Source organism: Felis catus, chromosome B2, assembly GCF_018350175.1.
Source record: "Felis catus isolate Fca126 chromosome B2, F.catus_Fca126_mat1.0, whole genome shotgun sequence".
In the NCBI taxonomy this organism is placed as follows: Eukaryota; Metazoa; Chordata; class Mammalia; order Carnivora; family Felidae; genus Felis; species Felis catus.
This window is the reverse complement of record NC_058372.1, coordinates 22,477,743-22,501,612: the sequence shown is the minus strand read 5'-3', so window position 1 is coordinate 22,501,612 and position 23,870 is coordinate 22,477,743. Positions and strand designations below refer to the sequence as shown.

Sequence of the window (23,870 nt, the reverse complement as noted above, 5' to 3'; positions counted from 1 at the left end):
TATCTCTTATTCCAGAATAATTATTAATAGTTCCCCTTTTAACTCCCCAAGGTCACAGTTTAGATTATAAATATAACTCTATGAACTGAGGACCACGTGGCCCAGGCTTTATTTTTTTATACTTTTGCATTCAAATAAACACAATCTAGTAACTAAAAATAATTAAAAATATTTCTTGTGTCTCAGGAAGAACATTAAAGGTGATCTATGTCATAACCTTCAGTGACATTCTTCAGAAGTTTATTTCCCCTCGTCCCTAAGTGCTCTTGATAGCAGTGGCTGCTCTAAAGCTTTTCAAACAAAACACTCCTAACTTTCCTAACACCCAAACCACACCTTTTGGTTTTGTCTGTCTTGCTTCTCTTAGCTTTTTAAAGTTTTTTGGGGGGAGGGTTGTCTATGTGGCTTCTCTTTTCTCTATCCATTCCCTTAATCCTGCTTCACAAAACTGCTGAAGCCAGTCAGGCAAAGATAGAACTCTTTCCAGAGGGTGATGAAGGGAAAGAATCTGAACTGGACAGACAAAATTGTTTTGAGTAGGCTGGATGTGGGGGGGAGGGAAGCCTGGGAAGTCTCACTGATGGCTAAATCTGATGTCTGTCACAAGGTGCCTGAGAGTGAGGCTTTGAGTTCTGCATCAGAGTGAGTGGCACAATGCTTGGCACCAAGAGGTATTCAAAAATGTGAGTGAATGGAAGTGAATTGAAGAGGATTTTTACCTGACCTAGAAGGAAGAGCAATATCTGAGTAGGTGTAGAGGCAGTAGGAGAACATCCCTATGGAAATAAGAATCAGAGTATGGGTAGTTGTGGATTTATATGTGTGTGGTGGGCTGTGAAGAAGACTAGAGAGATGGCATTGGAGCCTCTCAGAGGGGAAAGAATAATTTTATTGCCTTCCAAAAGGAGAGACAGCTCAAGAGGAGCCCTGGAAGTCTGGGAGAGGACTGTGTAGTAGAAAGCCAAGGTCAGTTCGTGAAGTAGGGAATGACCTGGTAGAAGTCATATTTTATTTTATTTTATTTTATTTTATTTTATTTTATTTATTGTATTTATTTTTAAAGTTTATTTATTTATGTGTGTGTGTGTGAGAGAGAGAGAGAGAGGGAGTGAGAGAGAGAGAGAGAGAGGGAGAACGTGTGCACGTGCAAACAGGGGAAGGGCAGAAAGAGAGATAGAGACAGAATCTCAAGCAGGCTCTGTGCTGTTAGCACAGAGTCCAAAGCGGGGCTTGATCCCCCAAACTATGAGATCATGACCTGAGCCGAAATCAAGAGTTGCCTAACTGACTGAGCCACCCAAGTGTCCTGAAGTTATATTTTAGATTAATTTGCCAACTTCATTTTGGGTAGTTAATATGCTTGGTATATTGGATTGCATTGTGATGGGTGAAGAGCATATAGTACATGGAAGGAGCTCAACTAATTATGGCTAACATCATCACCCCACCACCATCACTGTCATCTTCATCACTGCCACCACCATCATCACCACAACTGTCACTTCCACCATTATCATCAACCCCATCCCCATCATCTTTATCACTGCCACCATCATCATCATCACCATCCCCATCATCACCATCATCATCACCACCATCATATCCTCACTGCCACCACCACCATCACCACCACAACTGCCACTACCACCACCATCATCTTCATCCTCATCATCAACACCATCATTATCATCCTCACTCTCATATCATCTTGATTATTTGGAAAGTCTTGAGGCAGAGAGAGAAACTGGTGAGTTGCTTAAGGGAAGTATTTAATAGAAAAACTTCTCTGGGAAGAAAGGAAGGGCTGTGTGGAGAGGAGGAGGGAGAGGAAGAGGGAGGAGACACCTTCTATGGGGTACCCTTGGGTAAAGTTAGGATGAGAGAGGTAATCAACAGGCAAACTGATTTTGGCTCAGCATTAATACACTTCCTCATATTCAAAATGCCTAAGCATTAAATAGATTATCTCATGTGGAAGTGAGCTCCCTGATGCTGGGAGAGCCAACCAGAATCTTGGTGATTATGTTCCAGGATGTTACAGATGCTTTAACAAACATGTGGAAGAGAGGATTTATTTCCTCTGAGATCCTTTTCAGCTGAACGTTGCAAGGATCTGTAGACCTTCAGGGCATGGGACAACTTAGTAGCAGGAATAATGGCAAAGAAAAAAGGTCATGGTATATACCAGTGGATCTCAAATATGGGTGATTTTGTCCTCTGGGGAGCACTTGGCAATGTTTGGAGACATTTTGGTTGTCAAAACTAGAGGGATACTGGTATTGACATCTAGAGAGTAGAAGCCAAGAATGCTGTTAAGCATCTTACAATGCACAGGTTTCCCCCCCCCCCCCCCCACAAAGAATTATCTGGTGCCAAATGTTAATAGTGGTGAGGTTGAGAAATTTTGGTGTATAGTTTCACAAATCCAGTGACTTCTTTATGGAAGAGTGTAGAGAGTTGCTGGATGGATAAATGTTGACTCACAGTCAGTGGGTAGTATTTTCCTAAGCTCTGAGCTAGAAATACTGCTGAATATGCCCTTTATGTTGTAGTTTTCACACACATATTAAAGATTTCTTCTTTTTTCTTCAAAGCTCCTTTGAAGCCAGTAAAACTGGTTAAGAAATGCAGTAGGTGATAAGGACAAACTTACTGTTCGAACTTGTTTGAAACCTAACTCTGGCTGCTGTCCAGGAGGCTCTGTGGAATGTAGTCTTGTATTTATCATACTTCCTGGAGGGTAACTGACTTTCTTGAAGGCTGAAGATGAATAAAGAGGATTCAAGTTTCACAGATTTTTTTTGGTAACCCGGCCATTTCCCCATTTTGTACCTGGCTCTAGGTTTGCCTGAAACAGTCATGGTTTGCCCATATTGTACTGGATTATTAATAGTACCTCTTTTTAACATCAAAAGTGTCCTGGCTGAGACAATAAATTGTATGGTCACCCTACTATTTATTGGCCAGTGGGTATTTTGGTGACACATTGACACCATTTAAAATAATATATATTACCTAACTTTAGTGCTATCAGTTTAAAAATAACTCCTCAATAATAGTTAATTTGACTTATTATCATCACTGCAGTAGCTAATTTGAATAACTTGTCCAGAATAGTGATGACCTCTGTCCCTCAAGCCCCAGTGTGGGCAATTTTGTCTTGTGATCCACAACACACATTTGTGACTTGCTTTTGTAGACCATGGAGATTGAATCTGTGGCCCCAGATAAAACTAAGTAACTTGCATCAAGCCATATCGACCTTATTCAATTCATTGCCCAACCCACAAACACATTTCTATGAGACAAACAGAACTTCTCTAACCTTTTATGCAAAATGTTTCTAAATCATATCTATTAATCATGATATTAACTTCTACATCCTAATTTGTCTTTTTAAAAATATAAACTTTTGATTTTAGAATAGTTATAGATACACAGAAAAATTGTGAATATGGTACAGGAAGTTCCCACATACTCTTGGCCAGGCTTCCTTCCCTATTATTAACATCTTTCACTAGTATGGTTCAGTTGTCACAATTACTAGAGCAGTGTCGATACACTATGCTTCTTTTGAAGTATAATTGACATATAATGTCCTATTAGTTTCAGGTGCACATCGTAGTGATTCCATATCTTTAAACACTGTGAAATGATCCCCACAATGTCTAGTTACCATCTGTCATGATACAAGATTATTATGATATAATTGACTATATTTCCTATGCTGTACATTATATCTCCTGACTTACTTACTTTATAACTGGAGGTTGGTACCGCTTAATCCCTTTCACCTGTTTCACTGTCCGCACCCCCCCCCCCCCCACCATGCCCCCTTTGGTAACTAACCAACAGTTTGTTCCCTGTGATTATTAGTCTGTTTGTGTTTTGTTTTGTTTGTTTTGTTTTTTAGATTCCACATACAAGTGAAATCATATGGTATTTCTCTTTCTCTGTCTGACTTATTTCACTTAGCGTAATACTCTAGGTCCATCCATATTGTCACAAATGACAAGATTTCATTCTTTTTTTATGGCTGAGTAATATTCTGTTGTGTATAATATCCATTCATCTATTGATGGACACTTACATTGCTTCCATATCTTGGCTATTGTAAATAATTCAGTGAACATAGGGGTGCATATATCTCTTTGAGTTGGTGTTTTTCTTTCCTTCAGATAAATACCCAGAAGTGGAATTGCTGAATTGTATGGTAGTTCTATTTTTAAATTTTTGAGGAACCTCAAAATATAGTGGATGCACTGGTTTACATTCCCACTTATAATTCGGGTTCCCTTTTTGCTACATCCTCACCATCATTTGTGTGTGTGTGTGTGTGTGTGTGTGTGTGTGTGTATTTGATAACAGCCAATCTGCCAGGTGTGAGGTGATATCTAATTATGGTTTTGATTTGTATTTCCCTGATAATCAGTGATGTTAACTGAACACCTTCTTCATGTACCCACTGGCCATCTGTATGGCTTCGTTGGAAAAATGTCTACTCAAGTCTTCTGCCCATTTATTAACCTGTTTTTTTTAATATTAAGTTGCGTAAGTTCTTTATATATTTTGAATACTAACCCCTTATCAGATGTATGCTTTGCAAATATCTTCCCCCATTCAGCAAGTTGCCTTTTCGTTTTGTTGATGGTTTCCTTTGCTATCCAGAAGCTCTGTGGTTTGATGTAGTCCCACTTGTTTATTTTAGCTTTTGCACATTTTGTCTTTTTATCCACAACTCAACTACGTTTCCCTAAACCATTGCCATTTCTTTGACTTTGATTCTCAATGAACTTATTTTGAAACATAGTTTCATTGGTTTCCTGAGGTCCATAAAAATGATAGATCTGATAAGACAAATGCATATTTTACAAATACAATGCATAAGGTCTCATCACTGAATATTTTAAACAGAGAATGGTATCTGTTCTATGAAGCTTTCTGCTCATAAAGACCACAAACTACTTTCTGTTGCCTAGATTATGTTTTTCCTGCATTGTATTCTTCTATATTGTACTCTTCTCAGCAGTTTGGGGATGCAGTTGTTTGTTCAGCAGGTGCTTGCTATGTATAGTCAATTGCTGCATGCATTTATGTTGCTATATAAATAATGAGCATTTCTGCATTCACAGACACTTTGATAGCCATAGTGATAATATATCTTTCTTATTTTAGAGAAAAATGTAGATAAGAGTTTTACCTTGCCTCAGCAGATAAGACATATCAAGTTGGCACATGACCTTATTTTTCTTCTTCAAAACCATAGTGTAGCAGTTCATGAGATTAGTCATAAAATATACCAATTGCTTGGAATGCAAAAAAAAAAATGATGTTCAATGTACTCAGTCCCAGAAATCATCCCATTTTCTCTTCCCAGTCAACTCTCTAAATTTGGTATTTATAGGTTAAATTATTAGGAGATTCTTTTCCTACTTCTCTCTGCCTCCCAACTTGATAGGCATTGCACATGGGGTAGTCAGAAGCAGGGGCTTGAGAATCCATCAGGAGTTAGAAAAATCAGACCTGTCCTTATCTCTAGATGGTGAGCAGCCTAAGGGCAGGAGCAAGGCATATTTATCTAGATAGCTCTGAAGTTTAGCTTAGCAAACATTAAGCATTCAATACACATTTTCGAAATCAATTAACCAATGGAAGAATTCAACATTTTGTAAGGGTGGTAATTTATTGTTACTCAGTCTTCCTACAACCAAAACATTCCCTCTAAAAATTCCAAACTATGAAGTATTCCAGCTCTCCCATGACTCGCATACAATATTGATTCAGCTTTGGGAATAATTGTACCTCTATTACCCCAGCACTGGAAGTAGTTGTTGGTTGCATCTGCAGAGTAGATGCTGGTGGTGCTCTGCCCACATCATCTCTACTTGGGCTGGTGCCTCCAACCTGTGTTGTCTGCTAACAGCACACAGCTGCAGCTTTTTCTGGAGCCTTCTCCTTCATTAACAGGAGCCCCTTGTCCACAGATGTTGGGAAGTTATACCTATCCTCCCTGCTACATAACCTTCTGCAGTCAATGACTGACTGATACAGGTATAGAAAAGCCTGGCCTCTCTGGGATCAGACTTATACTAAAACCAAGTCAGATAGATAGTATTGTGGATCTGGTCAATTATGAGGCCATAATTTACTAGAATATGAATATGAATATGAATATGGTCAATGCCCACATATGGGACAAAGCCAAGACCTCTCTGCAGAGCTCTTCTTATAAGGGCCCCATCCGACATGAGTCTTCAGACCCATTATAAGCTTGGCAGGTTTTCTTCCCCTGCTTTTTGTACTTTGTTCACATTTGGAAAAGACAGGTCTTATTTTAGTATTTTAGATTTTAAGGTTATTAGACTTATCAAGATTTAACAGTTTATAAGGATCAAAATGAGTTTCTCATGAATGTTTAATCGTTCCTCACATTTGACTAAGGAAAAGAATATTAACAAAAAGTAGCCTTAAAAACATAAGTCCAGAATGCCAGAGTGTTCTAACTATATCACTGGCGAAGTACAAATTTAACTTATATGCGGTAAATTATCTATTTTCCATAATGCTTGGAATATGATATTCTGGTGGCATAGGGAGAGATGACAGAACTGATTTTCCAAAGACTATATTCAGGTTGATTAAACTAAACTGAATGTATTTTCCCTCTGACAATATCAAGATTTTGTAGTGCTTCAGGTTGGAAATTATGAACATCTGTTAGCATGAAAGATATGTAGCAAAAAAATTGAACAATAGAGATTGTTTACTTATTACAAAGTATTAGAGAGTTTGGAATCAATGCAGAAACTGAGTTGACTTGATCAGTTTGTATGATGGCCAATAGGTTCCTCCAAATGGGTCCTGTTACCACATGTAGTATCTCCACTCAGAACCTTCCAGTATGGTTGGTGCTGGAAATGATATCAAAGCATTCCTTCTAATTCACCTATTTTATTTTGCACATGAAGAAACTGAAGACTGGGAAATAGAGTGGCTGAAACTATACACTTTTTTAAAAACCAGGCAATAGCTCCACTCACTGTACCCTTCAGATGGAAAGATTGCAAGGGGCTCTTGCCGAGTCGTCCTGCACTGGTGAGGGTATGAATGAACCAGGGTTGTGGAGGTAATGTTTTCTTCCATCTTCTGCAGTTTACAGGAAACAGGTTGTTCTTTGTTGCCACTGCCAAAGACACAAGAGGGGAAGTGAACTGTGACCCAGGCCGATTCTAGATATGCTTAGATCATTGTGGCAGTGCTAGTCCAGACAGTGCATAGGAGGCTGAAAGTAGGCTGGAGTGAGGGAGAGATTTGTGTTTTGGCTGTTGCCATGAACACCTCCGGGAGGGTATACTGATGGTAGAATTTCCCCTCCTTTCAGTCTCAGAGGAACCCATCATATTTCAGCGATCAGGAGATGTGGGAAATGTTCAGAATTTAGAGTTTTAAGGGTCTGTGTACAAGGAGACTGAATATTTCCAGTGGCTCCATATGGAGAAGAGGCCTTCTTGAAGATGTGGGGAGCTGCAGCTGGGTAGGATTCACAGGATCCTGTGGGTGGGTGCTGAGCAGAGTTCCAGGGCTGGAACATCACTGCACTGTGCACCAGACCATGCCGTGCTACCTCAGACCTGCTTGTGCCCAGCCTACCCCAACAATCAAAATATTTTGGAGTGTTCAGAGGTCATTAAAAGAGAGCTGAGTCAGGTAGGGAGTGGAGACTGAGGAAGACACAAATGAAGTCTAGAATTAGACTGTGTTTAGACTGAGTACTAACTTTAGGGATTCTTTATTTGCATTTGCCACAGGGTGCTGCAGACTGGAGTCCATATATTAGCAGATTTGAGAGAGCTGCCGGGGGATGCTAACTGTTCATACACATCACACATGTTGAAGGCGAGCTGAGAGAGGGCACAAGAGTAACCCATAAATGAATAACCCGCCAAGCAAACAACCCTCCCCCCCCACCATCGCCGCTTGAAATGGCCTCATTTTTAAAAACAACCACACACAAGTAAACAAAATATATTCTCCCTGTGCCGTTCTCTCTCAGGAGTTACAAGCAGCTAGAGGAGATAGGAAATAGATTGTGTTGGTAACAAAACAATTGCCCATGACATTTTTGGGAGGAATGGAGTATTAGCTGAGAAATGACACAGACAGCTGTGAGAAAACACATGCTTAATGTTTATGTTTATTTCGTAAACTTATTTTTAATACCAGCAGATATTTTAAAAAATGACTGTGCCCTTCCTAAGCTCTGAAGTCACATCACTTAAGATTTATGGTAATTAGCAATCAGGACAATCATTGTCATCACTGTGGATGTTCTGACAGGTGGACAAATGATCTCAGAATCTGGAGCATGAGACATTTATGGTGCCTTTTCTACTCGGTCTATAGGGAGCTGTCCAACACCAGGTGCCTCACTAAGGTTGGATCCAGGGACCCTCTCTGAGAACAACCCTTTTACCTCTCTGTAGGTAATTTTCTGACCTGTCTTCTTTTTGAAGATCTTTGAAGTGACTGCTTTGATGTAGCAATGTTGGCATTATAACCATATTTGGGTAGAGGCAAAAGGGCTATAGAATTTTGGCTTTCCAGAAGTCAGCGATGGCATGGCTACTAAGACTAAGATGCCAAATGCATAGCTCTGACCTCTGTTAGACCAGCAGCATCCTAAACTCCTCTCCCCGTCTTGCTGTGCTCACATGCTGGCTAGTGTTCACAGGCACCACACACTGCCATGAATATTTCTGGATTTTGATGTATCCCTGGCATGCGTGGCAGAGAAATAAAGCAAATAACATTACAATTTTTATGGCATTCATAAAATATATTGTATAATCACGTGAATAATGAATCAGCCTTTTGGAGATGTCAAAACTTGTCCTTTTACAAAGAAAATATGGCTTACTTAATTTTGGAAAAACAATTGAACTTTTAAAAAGAGGCTTGATGCTTTTAGGTTGTCACTCTGTAAGTAATATTAACAAGCTAGAAAGTATGTGCTGTTACAGAATAAGAACAAACAAAATTGTTTCATGCAAAAATCACAACATGTGGATGTAGCAGTTTTTCAACATACTCTTATTCCTATGAATAATTTTATTGCTAATCATTTTGTCTATCTTTGACTGAAATGACTGTTGGCATGTGACTACCAAGCATGTTCACAGCATCCCTCTCCCTCACGTGCCCAGAAGATCTAAATGCATCTGACATTGTGTTTTTTTTTACTTATTGCTGTGTTCTTCCTTAGGTCAACAGATAAAACAAACAATGGGCTACAAAATCACAACTTAGAATCCCAAAGTAAATTTTTAAGTGGAATTAAGTGTTTTGTTTTTATTAGAAAAAGTAGTCCATATGCATGGCATCATCTAAAGACAAAGTGTATGATGAAGAAAGTTGACTTCTCTACATAAGCACAGCCTACAAATAAAGCAATTTGGAGGCTCTCATTCCAGATGTATATGTATGTAAGTATGTATGTATATATATGTATCTAAGTAGACATTTAGGGGTGCCTTTGTGGTTCAGTCAGTTGAGCCTCTGACTCTTGATATCAGTTCATGTCATAATCCCAGAGTCATGGGATTGAGCCCTGTATTGGGCTCTGAGGTGGGTGTGGAGCCTGCTCAAGATTCTCTCTTTCTCTCTCTCTCTCTCTCTCTCTCCCTCCCTCTGCCCCTCTCCCTCCCCTGTGCATGCTCTCTAAAATAAAAAAATAAAAAAGAAGACTCTGAGGCCTTTTAAAAAATACACATTTATATATAGATACATATATACATACATATGAATAATATTTATATATATTTGTATATGTATATAAATTTTTAAAAATAGGATCAGCCTGTAACCTACTTTAAAAAATGTTTATTATTGACATATAGTTGGCAGAATGTTATATTAGTTTCAGGTGTACAACATAATGATTCGACAATTCTGTACATTATACAGTGCCCACCAATGGTGAGCATAGTGAGCATAGATAATTCTCCGTGTCAATACATACAGATCTACCATATCCTTTCAATCACGGCCATGCAAGAGTAGTTTTGAGAGGAGGCCACTGAGGCAGGCAGGGGCCAGTTATTCCAGAGCCTGGTGGTTAGTCTGGATTTTACCCTAGGAGCAGTGAGAAGCCATTGGAGGAATGTAATCTGAGGACTGACATGATCAAACCTACATTCCAAAGACCACTGTGGCTGCAGTGCAAAGAATAGATGGAAAGGGGCAAGAACAGATCTGGGAAGGCTCAAGACTATTGCTAGTTTCACTGTGGGGATGATGGTGCCTTAAACCAGGGAGATGGCGTGGAGGAGGAGAGAAGTGGATGGATTCAAGATCCGTTTACAAGGCGGAGTAGGAACAACCTGACTCTTGATTGATCATGGGTTTGAGGAAGAGGCGGGTGTGGAGAATGTCTTGGAGGCGGGCATGGTGGGCTAAATTTAGGGAGTTCTGTTTGCTGAGCGAGGGAGTATTGGCAGATCACACTGGAGGAGGCAGTAAATCATGAGTTCATTTTGACTGTCAAATTTGTGGTGCCTGTGGAACATCCAAGTGAAAATTCACGAATCTAGAGTACAGAGAAGTGGCTGAGTACAGTAGTCCCCTGTTATCCACAGGGTGTATGTTCCAAGACCAACAGTGGATGTCTGAGACCATGGATAGGGCCAAAGTCTATACTATGTTTTTTTACCATACATACACACTTATGGTAAAGTTTATTTAGGCACAAGAGATTAACAACAGTCACTAATAATAAAATAGAAGAATGATAACAATAGACTGTGATGAAAGTTATATGAATGTGATCTCTCTCTCCCAAAATATCTTACTGTACCCTTCTCACCTTTCTTCTTGTGATGCTGTGACATGATAAAAGGCCCATGTAAGGACGTGAAGTTAGGGGAATGACATAGGCATGTGACATAGTGTCGGCTCGTATTGGCCTTCTGACATATTGTGATGACTTGAAAATCATCTGCTTCTGGACTGCAGCAAAAGAGGGTAACAAACTGAAAAATGAAACCAGGAAGAAGGGGGGGGGTCTTTATTAGGCAGAATGGGCACTGGATACTAAGGAAGTAGACACCCCCAGCAGAGACACTAGATGAGAGGAGAAGGCTTAGGCCAGAGAAACTCTAGAATTTAAAGGCTAGTGGAGGCCTCTGTAGGCAGCTGAGAAGGAGCCAGGGCATGGAGAAAACGTGTAGACAGGAAGCTCCCTGTGGTTATGGGCCAGGTTTGGTTTGGGTCACTTTTTTGTTTCTAGGGATCTCCACAACTCCTGGAAATATGTAAATATTTTTTAAAAGTTTATTTCTTTATTTTGAGAGAGGAAGTGTGCACATATGTGTGAGTGGGGGAGGGGCAGAAAGAGAGGGAGAGAGAACCCCAAGCAGACCCCACACTGTCAGTGTGGTGCCCGATGTAGGGGCTCGATCTCATCAACCTCAAGATCATGACCTGAGCTGAAATCAAGAGTGGGGTGCTGAATCAACTGAGCCACCCAGAGGCCCCAATATATCAATATTTTTAATGAATGAATGGAACCATGGTGTCTTGCATGCCAAAGACAGAAAGGTGTGGCAGGAAGTACACATACTGAAAAGTGGTCCTGAATTTAGTGTGTGGGAGTTATTAGCAGCTTTAGCAGGGGCAGCTTAAGTGGAGAGTTTTGATATAGACAGATCCGAGCAGATTCTGTCACCACCAACATAGCCACCACTGCTTTTTCACATCCTCACCAATGTTAGGTGTCACCAATCCTGCTGACTTGAAAGGCAGAAATATTTTAGCATCATTTCTCTAGCAAAATCTTAGCAACATTTTTTCTAAGGCTTTGAGCATTTGCGGGGGTTGCCTTTTGGGGGGAGTCAATTGCTTATTTATTTATTTTTTAACTTCTTTTTTTAATTTTAATTTTAATTTTTTTTAAGTTTTTAAATTTTTTTTTATTTTTTTATTTTTATTTTTTTCAATATATGAAATTTATTGTCAAATTGGTTTCCATACAACACCCAGTGCTCATCCCAAAAGTTGCCCTCCTCAATACCCATCACCCACCCTCCCCTCCCTCCCACCCCCCCATCAACCCTTAACTTCTTTTTTTTAAATGTTTATTTTGAGAAAGAGTGCATAAGAAGGGGGAGAGACGAAAGAGAGGGAGAGAATCCCAAGCTGTCAGCATAGAGCCCAACCTGGGGCTTGATCCCACGAACCCCAAATCGTGACCTGAGCTGAAATCAAGAGTTAAGGCTTAAACGACTGACCCATCCATACCCCACCCCACTTGTTTATATATTTTGTTTGTTTTTTCTATCCAGGTGTTTCCTTTTCCCCCTTCTTTAAGTTTAAAGAGCTTTATATCTATTAAGGAGTTTAATACTTGGTCATCCAGAGGACAAATAGTTCCTCCTCTGTATTTGTCTATCCAGTTTTTTTATGATATCTGTTGTGAAAATACCTTAGTTCCTCACTGTATTTACTTCTCTCACTTTTGAAATAAGTGCAAGAGGCATTCACATAATTCAAAAATTAAAGAAAATGAAAAAAAAAATGAAAAGAAAATAAAGGAAACGAAGTTGTGGAGTGAAAAATCTTCCTATTCCAGGGCTCTTCCCCCCCACCCCCCATTCAGTTCCCGTACTCTGCAGCTGTGACAGGCGCTTCTGTTATTAGTGCCTTATTGTGTATTTTGTGTGTATTGTGTATATTGTGTATTATTGTGTATTTTTCCAGAGTTACTTTTGAGTATAGAAACAAATGCAAATATAGATGCCCATCCTTTCTTATTTTATATACAAAAGGTAGAAAATTATACACACTATTCTGGATCTTTTTTTAAAAAAAATTAGCATTACATTTTGGAAGTTCTTTCCCTACTTACACCTAGAAACTATCACTCTACTGAAGTGGTTGTGTCCTAATTAAGAAAGGCTCTCCATATTTTAAAAGTAGAAAAGTAATTTCTCATGTTTCTTATATTTTGATAGTTTTAATTCTTACATTTGTATATTAACGTCTGAAAATTATTTTCATGAGGTTTCATCTGAACATTGCTTCTGTTTCTGTTTCCAAAAAGAGATTCAATTGTCCTAGCAGGTGCTTATTGAATACTCTATCCTTTCCCCACTGATTTGAAATGCCATCTTACTCTATAATAAATTCTTATAAATGCCTATGTCTGTTTCCAAAATCTCTATTCTGTTTCAGTGATTGATTTGTTTGGGCTGCAACAGCATAGCACTGTTCTAATTTCTCCAGTATTGGGGCATGTTTTGTTAACTGGGAATGTAAAGATCCTCTCTTCTGAACTCTTCTACAAAATTTCCTCATTGCTTTCTAATGTTTTCTTATTTGGGGGAACTTTATAACTAATTAGTCAAGTTAAAGAAAACCTTGTTGAAAGATTGGTGTTGCATTAAATTTATAGATAAATATGTGGGAAAGTGACATCTCTAAATGTTGGCATTTGGAGCATATAATGTCTATTGATTAAGTTCTTCTATGACTTTCAGTCAAGTTTTGTAATTTCTCTTTTTTCTCTATAGAGTCTTTTATATTTTATAAGCAACTTTCTAGGTATTTTAGTCATTTTGTGTTGTTATTAAGTAGGGCATCTCCCTCTCACATTATATTACCTGTTATTTGTGGATTAAAGTTTGCCACTGATTTTTATTTTTATTATTTTTAAGTTTATTTAGTTATTTGTGTGTGTGTGTGTGTGTGTGTGTGTGTGAGAGAGAGAGAGAGAGAGAGAGAGAATCCGAAGCAGGATCTGCACCATCAGCAAGAGCCCAATGTGGGGCTCAAACTCACAAACCATGAGATCATGACCCGAGCTGAGATCAAGAGTAGGACACTTAACTGACTGCATCATCCAGGTGCCCTTTGCCACTGATTTTTATAAATTCATGTATTTTTATTTGCTTTAGCTTTTAGTATGGAAAATTCCAAACATGCACCGAACTAAAGGCAACATACAACACATCTTTGTGCTCCCCCCACCCAGAGACGATAGCCTTCGTCTGTCAGCCAACCCCAGTGCATGTGTAGCATGCATATGCTCTCCACCAACTCCAGCTTATTTGGAAGCAACTACCAGACATCACATTTCACTATACATTTCTTAAAAAAATTTTTTTTAATGTTTATTGTTTTTGAGAGACAGAGAGATACAGAGAGCAAGCAGGGAAGGGGCAGAGAGAGAGGGAGACACAGAATGGGAAGCAGGCTCCAGGCTCCGCGCTGTCAGCACAGAGCCTGAGGTGGGGCTCGAACTCACCTACCACGAGATCATGACCTGAGCCGTAGTCAGCCGCCCAACCGACTGAGCAACCTAGGTGCCCCTCAGTATACATTTCTAAAATATATAGACTCTTTTTAAAAAAGAAGTATAGCTATAATACCATTATTGTACCTAAATAATATGAACAACAATCCCTTAACATCATTAACTATCTAGTATTTCCATTTCCCTATTGTCTTTAAATTATTTTTAAAGTTTGTTTGAATCAGGATACAAATCAGTTCCAGCACGCTAATTATTTGATATGTCATATAAGTGTCTTTTAACCTATGGGTCTACCCCCATCCATTTTTTTTGTTTGTTTGTTGATGAACTCAAGTCTTTTGTTGCGCATATTCTGATTTTTTTTTTTCTGTTTGAATTCAGTGGTGTCATTTACTATGTTCCTTTGTTGCCTGTATTCCTTCCAGTGCTATCATTGGGTATCTTGAGTCATTTGGTGGATCTCAGCTCATTCCTGTGGATTTCCAGGAAGGGCTTCTGGGAACACATGTCCTAAGCTCTTCCTGCATGTCCAAAACAGCTTATGTTTGAAGGTCAGTATAGTTGATGTAAAATTCTTGGTGGTTGTGGGGCTCTTCTGTTCTGAAGCTGACAGATACCCTACTGTCTCCCCCTCTTTCCTGCCCAGTTGCTAATACCACATGGATCTTGTGGCCTTAATTGTCCTTGACTGCTCCTGTTTTAAGTTTCTGGGAATTTAGTATTGTCTAGTTTTGTTCTAGATATTATCTGTGGCTTTTTGGTTTTGTGATTCTATTTTCTGTTTGTTTTTTTTTTTTTATGGTGGGGCAGGGGGTGGATTCAGGGAGATTAAAAAACTCCATAATTATCTTTTAACAACTTGCCAAAATGTATGACTTTAAAAGGTCTTTCAGCCCTCATGGATTTTTCTAGGTGGAAAAACCACACCATCTGTTTTTTATTTTGTATTCCCAAGAGTTTTTTCTTTATCTCATATTGTTCCTCTGATGATCTTGTTTTGTCTCCCCAAACTCTCAAATCTCACTGGGGTCCAATCTGGAATAGTTGAGAAGTTTTGTCCTTTTTTCTTTAATTCAGTGTTGGTGGGAGTCAAGTGTTTTGGTGACTCAGATATCTTATGTTTGTATTTCTAAAATTAAAATCTAGGTTTATAAGTTTTGGAAAATAGAGTGATCCCCATCAATAATTAGACGAATGACTGTCTGGCTTCCTGGTGGGCTTTTTTCTCCTCTCTCTGCTCTGCAGTGGCTAGAAGCTTCTGGAGCCCGCTGTCTGACTCTCCCTCAGTCATGGTGGGCTGTGAGAGCAGTTCCACAGCTGGGTTTCCTTCAGGATGAACCAGCTGGGAACAGACTGGCAGGAGAGTCCCTCATGAATGAAATGGGTAATTAGAAGAGCCCATTTAAACATAATTATTGATGGCATTTACAATGCTTGCTTACTATTGCTCAGTTTTGACTCAACAGTTATTTCTCTAGTATCACCTTTTTCTCTCTCTCTCTCTCTCTCCCCAACAATTCAGAAGGAATAGTCATGTGAATGACATATTGGGAGTCATCTTGAATCTGTTCCCACCCACACACACATGACAATTTATAAATGTGGCCACTATAAAAGGCAAATTATTTAAAAGTCCAAGTACTTTCATAATTAAATATCACAAATGATGCATGATACACCTCAGAATTGATAATGACATGCTAGGAGTCTCAAAGTGACAACATCTTGGGTGAAAATCAATGATTTCATATATCACAATGCATTTCATAAAACACATTTTATTTATTTATTTATTTATTTATTTATTTATTTATTTATTTATGTTTATTTATTTTGAGAGAGAGAGAGCATGCATAAGTGAGAGAGAGGGGAGAGAGAGAGAGAAGGAGAGAGAGACAATCCCAAGCTGACTCCATGCTGTCAATGCAGAGCCCAATGTGGGACTCAGTTCCATGAACCATGAGGTCATGACTTGAGCTGAATCCAAGAGTTAGTCGCTTAATTGACTGAGCCACCCAAGTGCCCCCATACCCCATAATTTATATTTTGTGTCATAATGACATAAATGCCATAAATTAAACAACCTTTGAGATTTTGCTGTTGAACTTGGGTCTAGTCAACAATTAACCAAAAGTTGTTCCTTGTATAACCAAACTCAGTAGTTGGTTTTCTTTGAGTTTGAGTCAACTGGATAATCACTAAGTCTTCTTCATACTATGTACACAAAGCTGAACTATGAAAAAAACATCTTCAAATGCCTCATTTAATGACTTTTGTGGTGAGGAACTTTTAAGGATAGAGCTCATTTTAAACGAATATGTTACAATTGTTGGTAGTGAAGTTTGTTCACTGTTCAAATAAGAAAGTCTTGGTTAAGACTATTGGCTATGAAAATTCTCTCAGCTGTAACGTGGTATTATATCCTCAAATTAGGATCCAGATTATTTCAAGTATTTAGATGCTATGGTAGAATTAGGATCTAAAAATATCTTATCATATGTTCTCAAAGTAAACCAGGAAATTATTTCACAGGCAAAGTGGTCCTTCCAGGTAACAAACCATTATTCAGGTGTTACATGAGAAGGACACATTTTGACCATTATCTCTTCCTCTCCAGTGTTTCAAATGCCCCTTCTCTGGGAAAGCCAGATGAAATGAGGACGTTTTATTTGCCTTTAAAGCAGACAGCATGCCAAGTGTCGTTAAAGATGGCTCTGCTCCTGAATCATTAAAGGGCAATAGAGAAGCTGCAATGAAATATGCTGTTTTTTTGACATTCCGTAACATTGCCCTTCACTGCAGCTGCCAAAAGTGAACAGCTGCTTCTTCCAATCCCCTGCCATTTCCTAGCTTTGCTGAAAGAGGTCAGCTCTGTTTTCTCATTACCCATCTTTCCATCGGCTGGACATCTGGATTCACAGTCCTCTTATATTCTAATTCAATATTTTCTTTACTTCAAAAATGACATGGTGGACAGATCAGATAGCCTATGGCAACAAGCGTCTTCAGTTTGGCCCCAGTGACTCAGCCCCAGCGATTTAACCCAAGAAACCCAGCCTGAGTGATACAAGAATCATTGTACTTTTCCACTGAGCTGAGACAGAGGAGTGTTCTTTAGGACACAGAGAGGGAAGGGAAGCGAGGGAACAGGGGTTTGCCATTTGTTCCTGCTTCCCCCAACTTGACAAATGTAATACACCTAAAGATGAAGAATAAATAGAGGGCTCCCCTTTCAATCATAGCAAATCTGATATTGTATAGCAGTTAGATTTCAACTCAGAAGGGTTTTAATTCCATCCATTGCCTCTGTAAACATAAGTAAATACATGTAAGATTAAAAACTCCCTTTTAGATAATTTGAGTTAAAGAACAGGAATATAATACCCAACAGGGCATCAAATGCCTTCATAAAGCCAATCTTGAGGTGTTGCCCATGCACCTGCTTAAACTATGGTGGCCCAAAGCCAGGCCCACTGGTTGGGGATAGAAGCTTCTACTGGGGTAGAGGTGAGGGATCCTAGGCCAGAGGAGGGTCTGGAAGTGGACTCAGGCCATCCTGGGATGGACTTTCAAGTCAGCCACAGACCACTGCTGGAAAGGTCTTAATGCTCCCAAGTATTGTTTTCTCCCGTCTGGATTGTACTTGGAATTCTACCACTGGAGGGTCATTCTTTTGGATTAGGTTAACACCCCATTAAGCTGACAGTCAGATTTTCCTCCTAAAAGAATGCTTTTATGGGGAGGAGGATTCGGAAACAGGATTGAGAAGTACTTAATTCAGATGAAGGTGAGGTGGGATTGGGGGAAAGGGATGATGAAGAGGAAGGAGAATGGGTACCACGGAATGGGAAACACATACCAAATATGAACACTTATAGATGTTCATCATCTATAAGCCCCTTTTGTCATCAGTTTGCTTATGAGTAGCCTTGGTGAGGACCCAAAATAAGATTCACCTGAACAATTGTGTAAGAAATTGTGATTGTAATCCACATATGGTTCTAAGAGTTATTGGGTACAAAGAGGATAACCGCACGCCTCAGATATTCTGGAATGATTCAACATCTTAATTTTTTTGGCTAGATATCTCTGTCACCACTGGCATATCTCAGAAACACTGCTGTTTTAGTTTCTGAATATGTTCTAGACCTTGGTACTGACAGTGTGGTCCATGAACCTGCAGCATAGGCGTCATCTAGAAGCTTGTTAGCAATATAGAATCTCAGGTCCCACCCCAGACCTAATTAATGCAAATGAACAAGATCCCCAGTTTGTGAATCACTGTTCTGGAGCACCTCTTATAATCAGCCTTACAAAAAGTATTTGTCAAAGCAGGACCAAGTGACCTCTATAGAGAGAACCGGAGGAGGTCGTATTTTCTCATTACCAGAGCTGAACTCCTCCTTGACACGACCCTGAGTGGGATCTGGCTAATGTCATTCATTTAGTGTACATCTGGCCTCGCTGGCAAAAAGGATTAAGAGCTTGAAAAGGGAAACATCACAATATGTCTGCTACCAGGACTCTTTAGTCCTCGGATAAAGATATTTCACTCTAAATCCCGGAGCAATACCAAATACTTGCTTAATTTGTTATTTTGTTGTTGTTCATAAGCAGAAAAATGACTGAGCCCACATGGCAGCTGGAAGGTCCCATGCGCCATTCTAGTTCAAGAATGACTCACAGCCTCTGCAGCCTCGTCAGCAGATCTAGGAACTGACTCTTCCATTGGCTCTCATGATGATATTGATAATATTAGGTAAGAACCATTAGAGCCCCAATGTAATATGTTATAGAACCTTTGATTTAATATGAAATGAAGAACCTATAAAAAACATACAAGGAATTCGTTGTTCTTATGAAACCACATACCTTGTATGTCTTAGATCATGTAGTAACTCAATCCTTATTGTTTATTATTAAAGAACTGGAAAAAGAAGGATTGATTCAGTAAGTTATATTGTGGTCAATATCACTAACAATATGTCAAAAGATTCTATCCCTCCTTTTAAGAAGCCGCTATTTTTTAAATTGAAAAAATGCCTAGGAGAGCTTTCCTTTGTGAAGAGAAAAGAATTTAAAGGCAGCAGTGCATGAGGGTTTTGCCCCCATGTAGATCTACTAGTGGTGTTTAGATACTAAAGTTGGTAAAAATCCTTAAGATGAAGACATTCTCACCGATGTGAGGAAGACATGAGTCAAGGGACTTTGTCACTTGAGCCAGGACATCCTGTGGGTAAAGTGGCCATATGAGTTGCCCTGGACAGCCCAGATTTATGTCTGCTATCCCAGTGTAATAATTACTAGACCTGCCTTTTCTTTTCCTTCCACTTGGTTTGGACCTTAAATTAGCAGATTTATAAAATTGCCAACTTTGTAGGTTGTAAAAGTACTATGTGGTCATTTATACATGGTTTATAAAATAAAAGCCTTGCTCACTATTGTGATCTATGTGGCCCTTCATGAGTTGACCCCTCCAATTTCCAACACTGTGTTCCAGCTCTACTGAACTATTGGGTTCTCAGAATATGACATATTTTATTTCTCTTTGGCCTTGTATAGGGTTGTCTTTGTATAGTTCCCTCTCTGCTGAAGGGAATTAATTTGCCCCACAATTTGCTCAGTCGATTCTCTTTTCTTCCAGACTTTTCTCATATTAGCCCTTAGAGAAGCCTTACTCAGAAATCGCCATTGTTTGGTGCTTTTATAGCACTTTGGGGGCAGTTGTGGAGTACAGATGGATTGTGTCATCAAGCCCAGAATGCCTAACACATGGTGGGCGCTCAGTGAAAGTTTGTGCAAGGGATAGAGGGAAGGAAGGAGGAAAAAGGAAGGAAGAAAATAAGGAAGAAAGGAAAGGAGGAAGGAAGGAAGGAAGGAAAGAAGGAAGGAAGGAAAGGAGGAAGGGAGGGAGGAAGGAAGGGAGGGAGGAAAGAAGGGAGGGAGGGGGAAGGGAGGGAGGAAGAGAGTGAAGGAAGGGAGAAGGGAAGGAAGGGGGGAAAGAGGGAAGGAAGGGAGAAAGGAGGGAAGGAAGGGAGAAAGGAAGGGAGGGAGAAGGGAAAGAAGGGAACAAAGGAGGATGGAAGGAAGAAAACAGGCATCATTGTAGAGTTCAATAGCTGCTAAAAAGGAAAACTAAATTTTGGGAGTGACTTTTTTGTGAGACTGTGAGATTTCTTTTAAATATTGTGTCCATATCTATTTTCCCCTGGTCTTTTCCTCATTGTTGCTTGTAATAAACCTTCAAGAAAAACCCAGAATGTCTCGTGTACCTCTGAAGAGACAGGATAGGTGGGGAAAAACAATGAGATTGCTTATTTTGCAGTGCTACAGGGAGAAGACTGGTCAGAAGGAATAGGTGAAGACCATTTTAAGAGAGGATCAGAATACCCAATTCCTACAGCCGGCACATAACATAAAAAGCACAGCAGGGTGCTAGCCTGGGCCAAAGAAGTATCTGGGAGGTGTCAGCACTGTCATGTATACTGTCAGGTGGTTAAACCTCAAAGTAATAGCCATAGCTATTATAATACTATTTACATAAGGACAAAAATGAGTACAAGGGGCTTCTTATTCCATGAGGATCTCATTAAAAGATGTATGCTCATAAAGAGAAGGTCTGAAGATGTTAGTGCATTTGGCTAAATATGTTTCTTCACTTCCTCAGGCAGTGTTTCTAACATATGGTCCAAGGGCTACCTGTACCAGAGTCCCCTGGACTTGCTCAAAGGCAGATTCTTGGGCTTTTCTCCAGACCCACTGAACCAGAGTCTCTGGGAGCAGCCATGGATTCCAGACTTGCCACAGACCTACCAGCGAGGTCCCCATATTCATTACCGAGTGAGAACCACTGCCCAAGGAGGTTTCCTCATCATCTTTGACCTTGGACAGGAGCAAGCTTCTTAGGACAGTCAACACTTTCATGTGATGATTGATTTATAAAGCTAAGATACCCCACATGGTTGCCTGAGCCTCCCTGGGGAACTCAGGCAGGGGGGCAAACCTCACCTTCAAACATGCTTCTTTTCTTTCTTTCTTTCTTTCTTTCTTTCTTTCTTTTTCTTTCTTTCTTTCTGACTGGTCCTAAAAGATTCTCCTCCGTGTTACTGATAGGGATGGCTGCAAACCACTAGAAAAATTTCCCATGTTTCTTTGCAGCAGAGGTTGGGATAAGACTGCAGCCTGACATCTTCTCAAAATTTCCTGCATCAAGGAGACAGGCATCTGATTTTCCAGCTGGCTTATTTTGGCTAGGTTATGAACTTCCGTAACAAGCTCTGCCAGGCTTCTGAAAATCTGTGGAAGGTTAGTTTTGTGAGTCTTTGCACTTAGTAGCCAGAAGACAAATCCAGGTTAGGACAAGGGGAAGTTGGGGTCTCCTCAGAAAAAGGAAACATTGACATTTTCAGTGCCACCAGTAGAGAATACCGTGCAGTGCAATGATAGGCCCACGATTTTAAGAATCCCTCTGCTTTCCAGCTGCCCCTCAATGTCGCACACATGTTATTGCAGTGTGTAGGGTTTTTGAAACTATTCCTATTTTAAAATAATGTTTCCTACTATTTGTCATCATTTCTCATGAATTCCCTAAATCCACAATTACTTGCAACTTTCAAGAGTCCACATAAAAGATTATATTACCAGCTTGTTTGGGAGCAGATGTACCTTTTCCACAGGATCTCCATGCTACTCAGGAATAAATTATTCAGGGGGCACCTGGGTGGCTCAGTTGAACATCTGACTTCAGCTCAGGTCATGATCTCCCAGTTCGTGAGTTCGAGCCCCACATCGGGCTCTGTGCTGACAGCTCTGAGCCTGGAGCCTGCTTCAGATTCTGTGTCTCCCTCTCTCTATACCCCTCCCCGACTTGCACTCTGTCTGTCTCTCTCCCTTTTTAAAAAATAAACATTAGAAAAAAACTTTAAAAAAAGAATAAATTGTTCAGAATGATGATTTCTGTATTATTTAAGTTGTCTATATAATGCTACTCTTAAACTAATACTTCTCAATTTGCTTAATGTCTTGCATTGTCCAGATTTTTGAATATAGATGCTGTGCTTGAATCCATATCTGTCTGGTTCTTAAAATTACATCTGATTAGTTCAAACAGAACACGACAAAGAAAGTTTATTTTGGGGTTGGGAATTATAGAGTCTGGATTGGTTGCTTAGATTGCTCAAATAAATTAATTAGTCAAATTTCCCTTTACTTTGTTTTGTATACTGTCCTTCAAAGACCACAGATAGTAAACACAATGTACTTGTAAGTGTAAATAATCCTTTTGAACATGGAGGATTGGAACAAAAGCATCATTAAGACAAATTAAGATGTTGAAGGCATTTTTCTTGTTGCTACTATAAGCCAGAGAGGAATCACCTGACCACGAAGCATCATCTAACATTAAAGTTTATATTCTGGTGTTGATAGTCACTTGAAGGAATGTTAAATTAACTATTTCAAGGGAGAGGTTAATCAAGTTGAATTTGATCCAGTAGAGGGCACTATATCTCTGTCCTTATGTATATATTTATGTGTATATTATATACTATTAAATATGCCCTACATTACAACAAAATATACTAATGCAAGACAGTATACTAATGCAAGACAGTATATACATATGTTTAAATTTTCTTTAAGAATTTATCTTCTCTCTTCTCTCTAAAGCACGAGAGATCACTTATATATGAAAATATGGCTTGTAGATGAAACACACATATAAAGCATTTAAATGTAAGACACGTACTGTATTGTATATTTACCAATCCATATCAGTGCACTTGTGGACTAAGAAAAATAGGGGTTTTTCTTTTCTTTTTTCTTTTGGCAACATTATTCTTCTTTATTCTGGCTTTCTTTTGAGCAACATTGTTGTTTGCTGCATTTCCCCCCACCCCCACTCTCCGCAGGGAGATTCCTGTTAATTTCTTGAGCATGACTTTGATAGCTAAAATGCCAGAATAAAGAATGCTGATTTTAAGGTGTTCCCGCCCAGTTGTGCCTGACCAAAAACACCAAACTGGAGAGGACCAGGAAGGTCAGCTTGCTGCGCAGGGGCGGGAGGTTCCTGGCGACGTGCAGCCCAGCTCCTCTCTGGGGGGAGCCCGTCTGTGCGCAGTGCGGTGAAACCTGCTGGCGGAGGTCCTGCTTCGGTTTCCCCACGTACATTGTTTATTTCAAAGGGCCCCCTGGAAAACATCGTAATGAGATGTTGCGGCGGGAAGAACACTTCTCGCCCTTGCTTACGCTCATTGTCTTCATGATTCTCGCTCACGGCGCCTCTTTTACAATCATTCATGTTCAAATGCGCCGGCTGAAGAGCAAGTTGAAGCAACCAGAGTACTAACCCGCGAAGCAGTTAGAGCTGAGAACTTCGGCTTTGAAACGTAACGCAGAGCAACGAGGCTTTGCAGCGCAGGGCTAACCGAGCTGCAGTGACTACCCAGGGGAAACATCCTTTCTTTCCAATTAACCTGGAACAGGCATTGCAGTCCTGGAACAGAACATTGGGACTTCTAGAGAATGGGATTTCGTTATTGAATTCTTCTGAATTTCAGCCCAG

At 39.7% G+C, this 23,870-nt stretch overlaps 1 protein-coding gene and 1 long non-coding RNA gene across 3 annotated transcripts in view; one reads left to right on the top strand and one right to left on the bottom strand.

The window, feature by feature from the left end:
• Nucleotides 1-5,834: 5,834 nt before the first annotated feature.
• F13A1 (coagulation factor XIII A chain) overlaps nucleotides 5,835-23,870 on the bottom strand; it is a 251,473-nt gene continuing 233,437 nt past the window's right edge. For both annotated transcript variants that reach the window (XM_019830279.2, XM_045057168.1), the window contains exon 15: nucleotides 5,835-7,183. In XM_019830279.2, the coding sequence (XP_019685838.1) occupies nucleotides 6,952-7,183 (232 nt within the window). In that variant the 3' untranslated portion in view covers nucleotides 5,835-6,951. The remainder of the gene's footprint in view (nucleotides 7,184-23,870) is intronic.
• On the top strand, nucleotides 14,737-22,117 carry LOC123385312. Its single transcript, XR_006597583.1, has 3 exons — nucleotides 14,737-14,859; nucleotides 18,926-19,067; nucleotides 20,976-22,117. It is a non-coding gene; the product is annotated as an uncharacterized LOC123385312 (long non-coding RNA).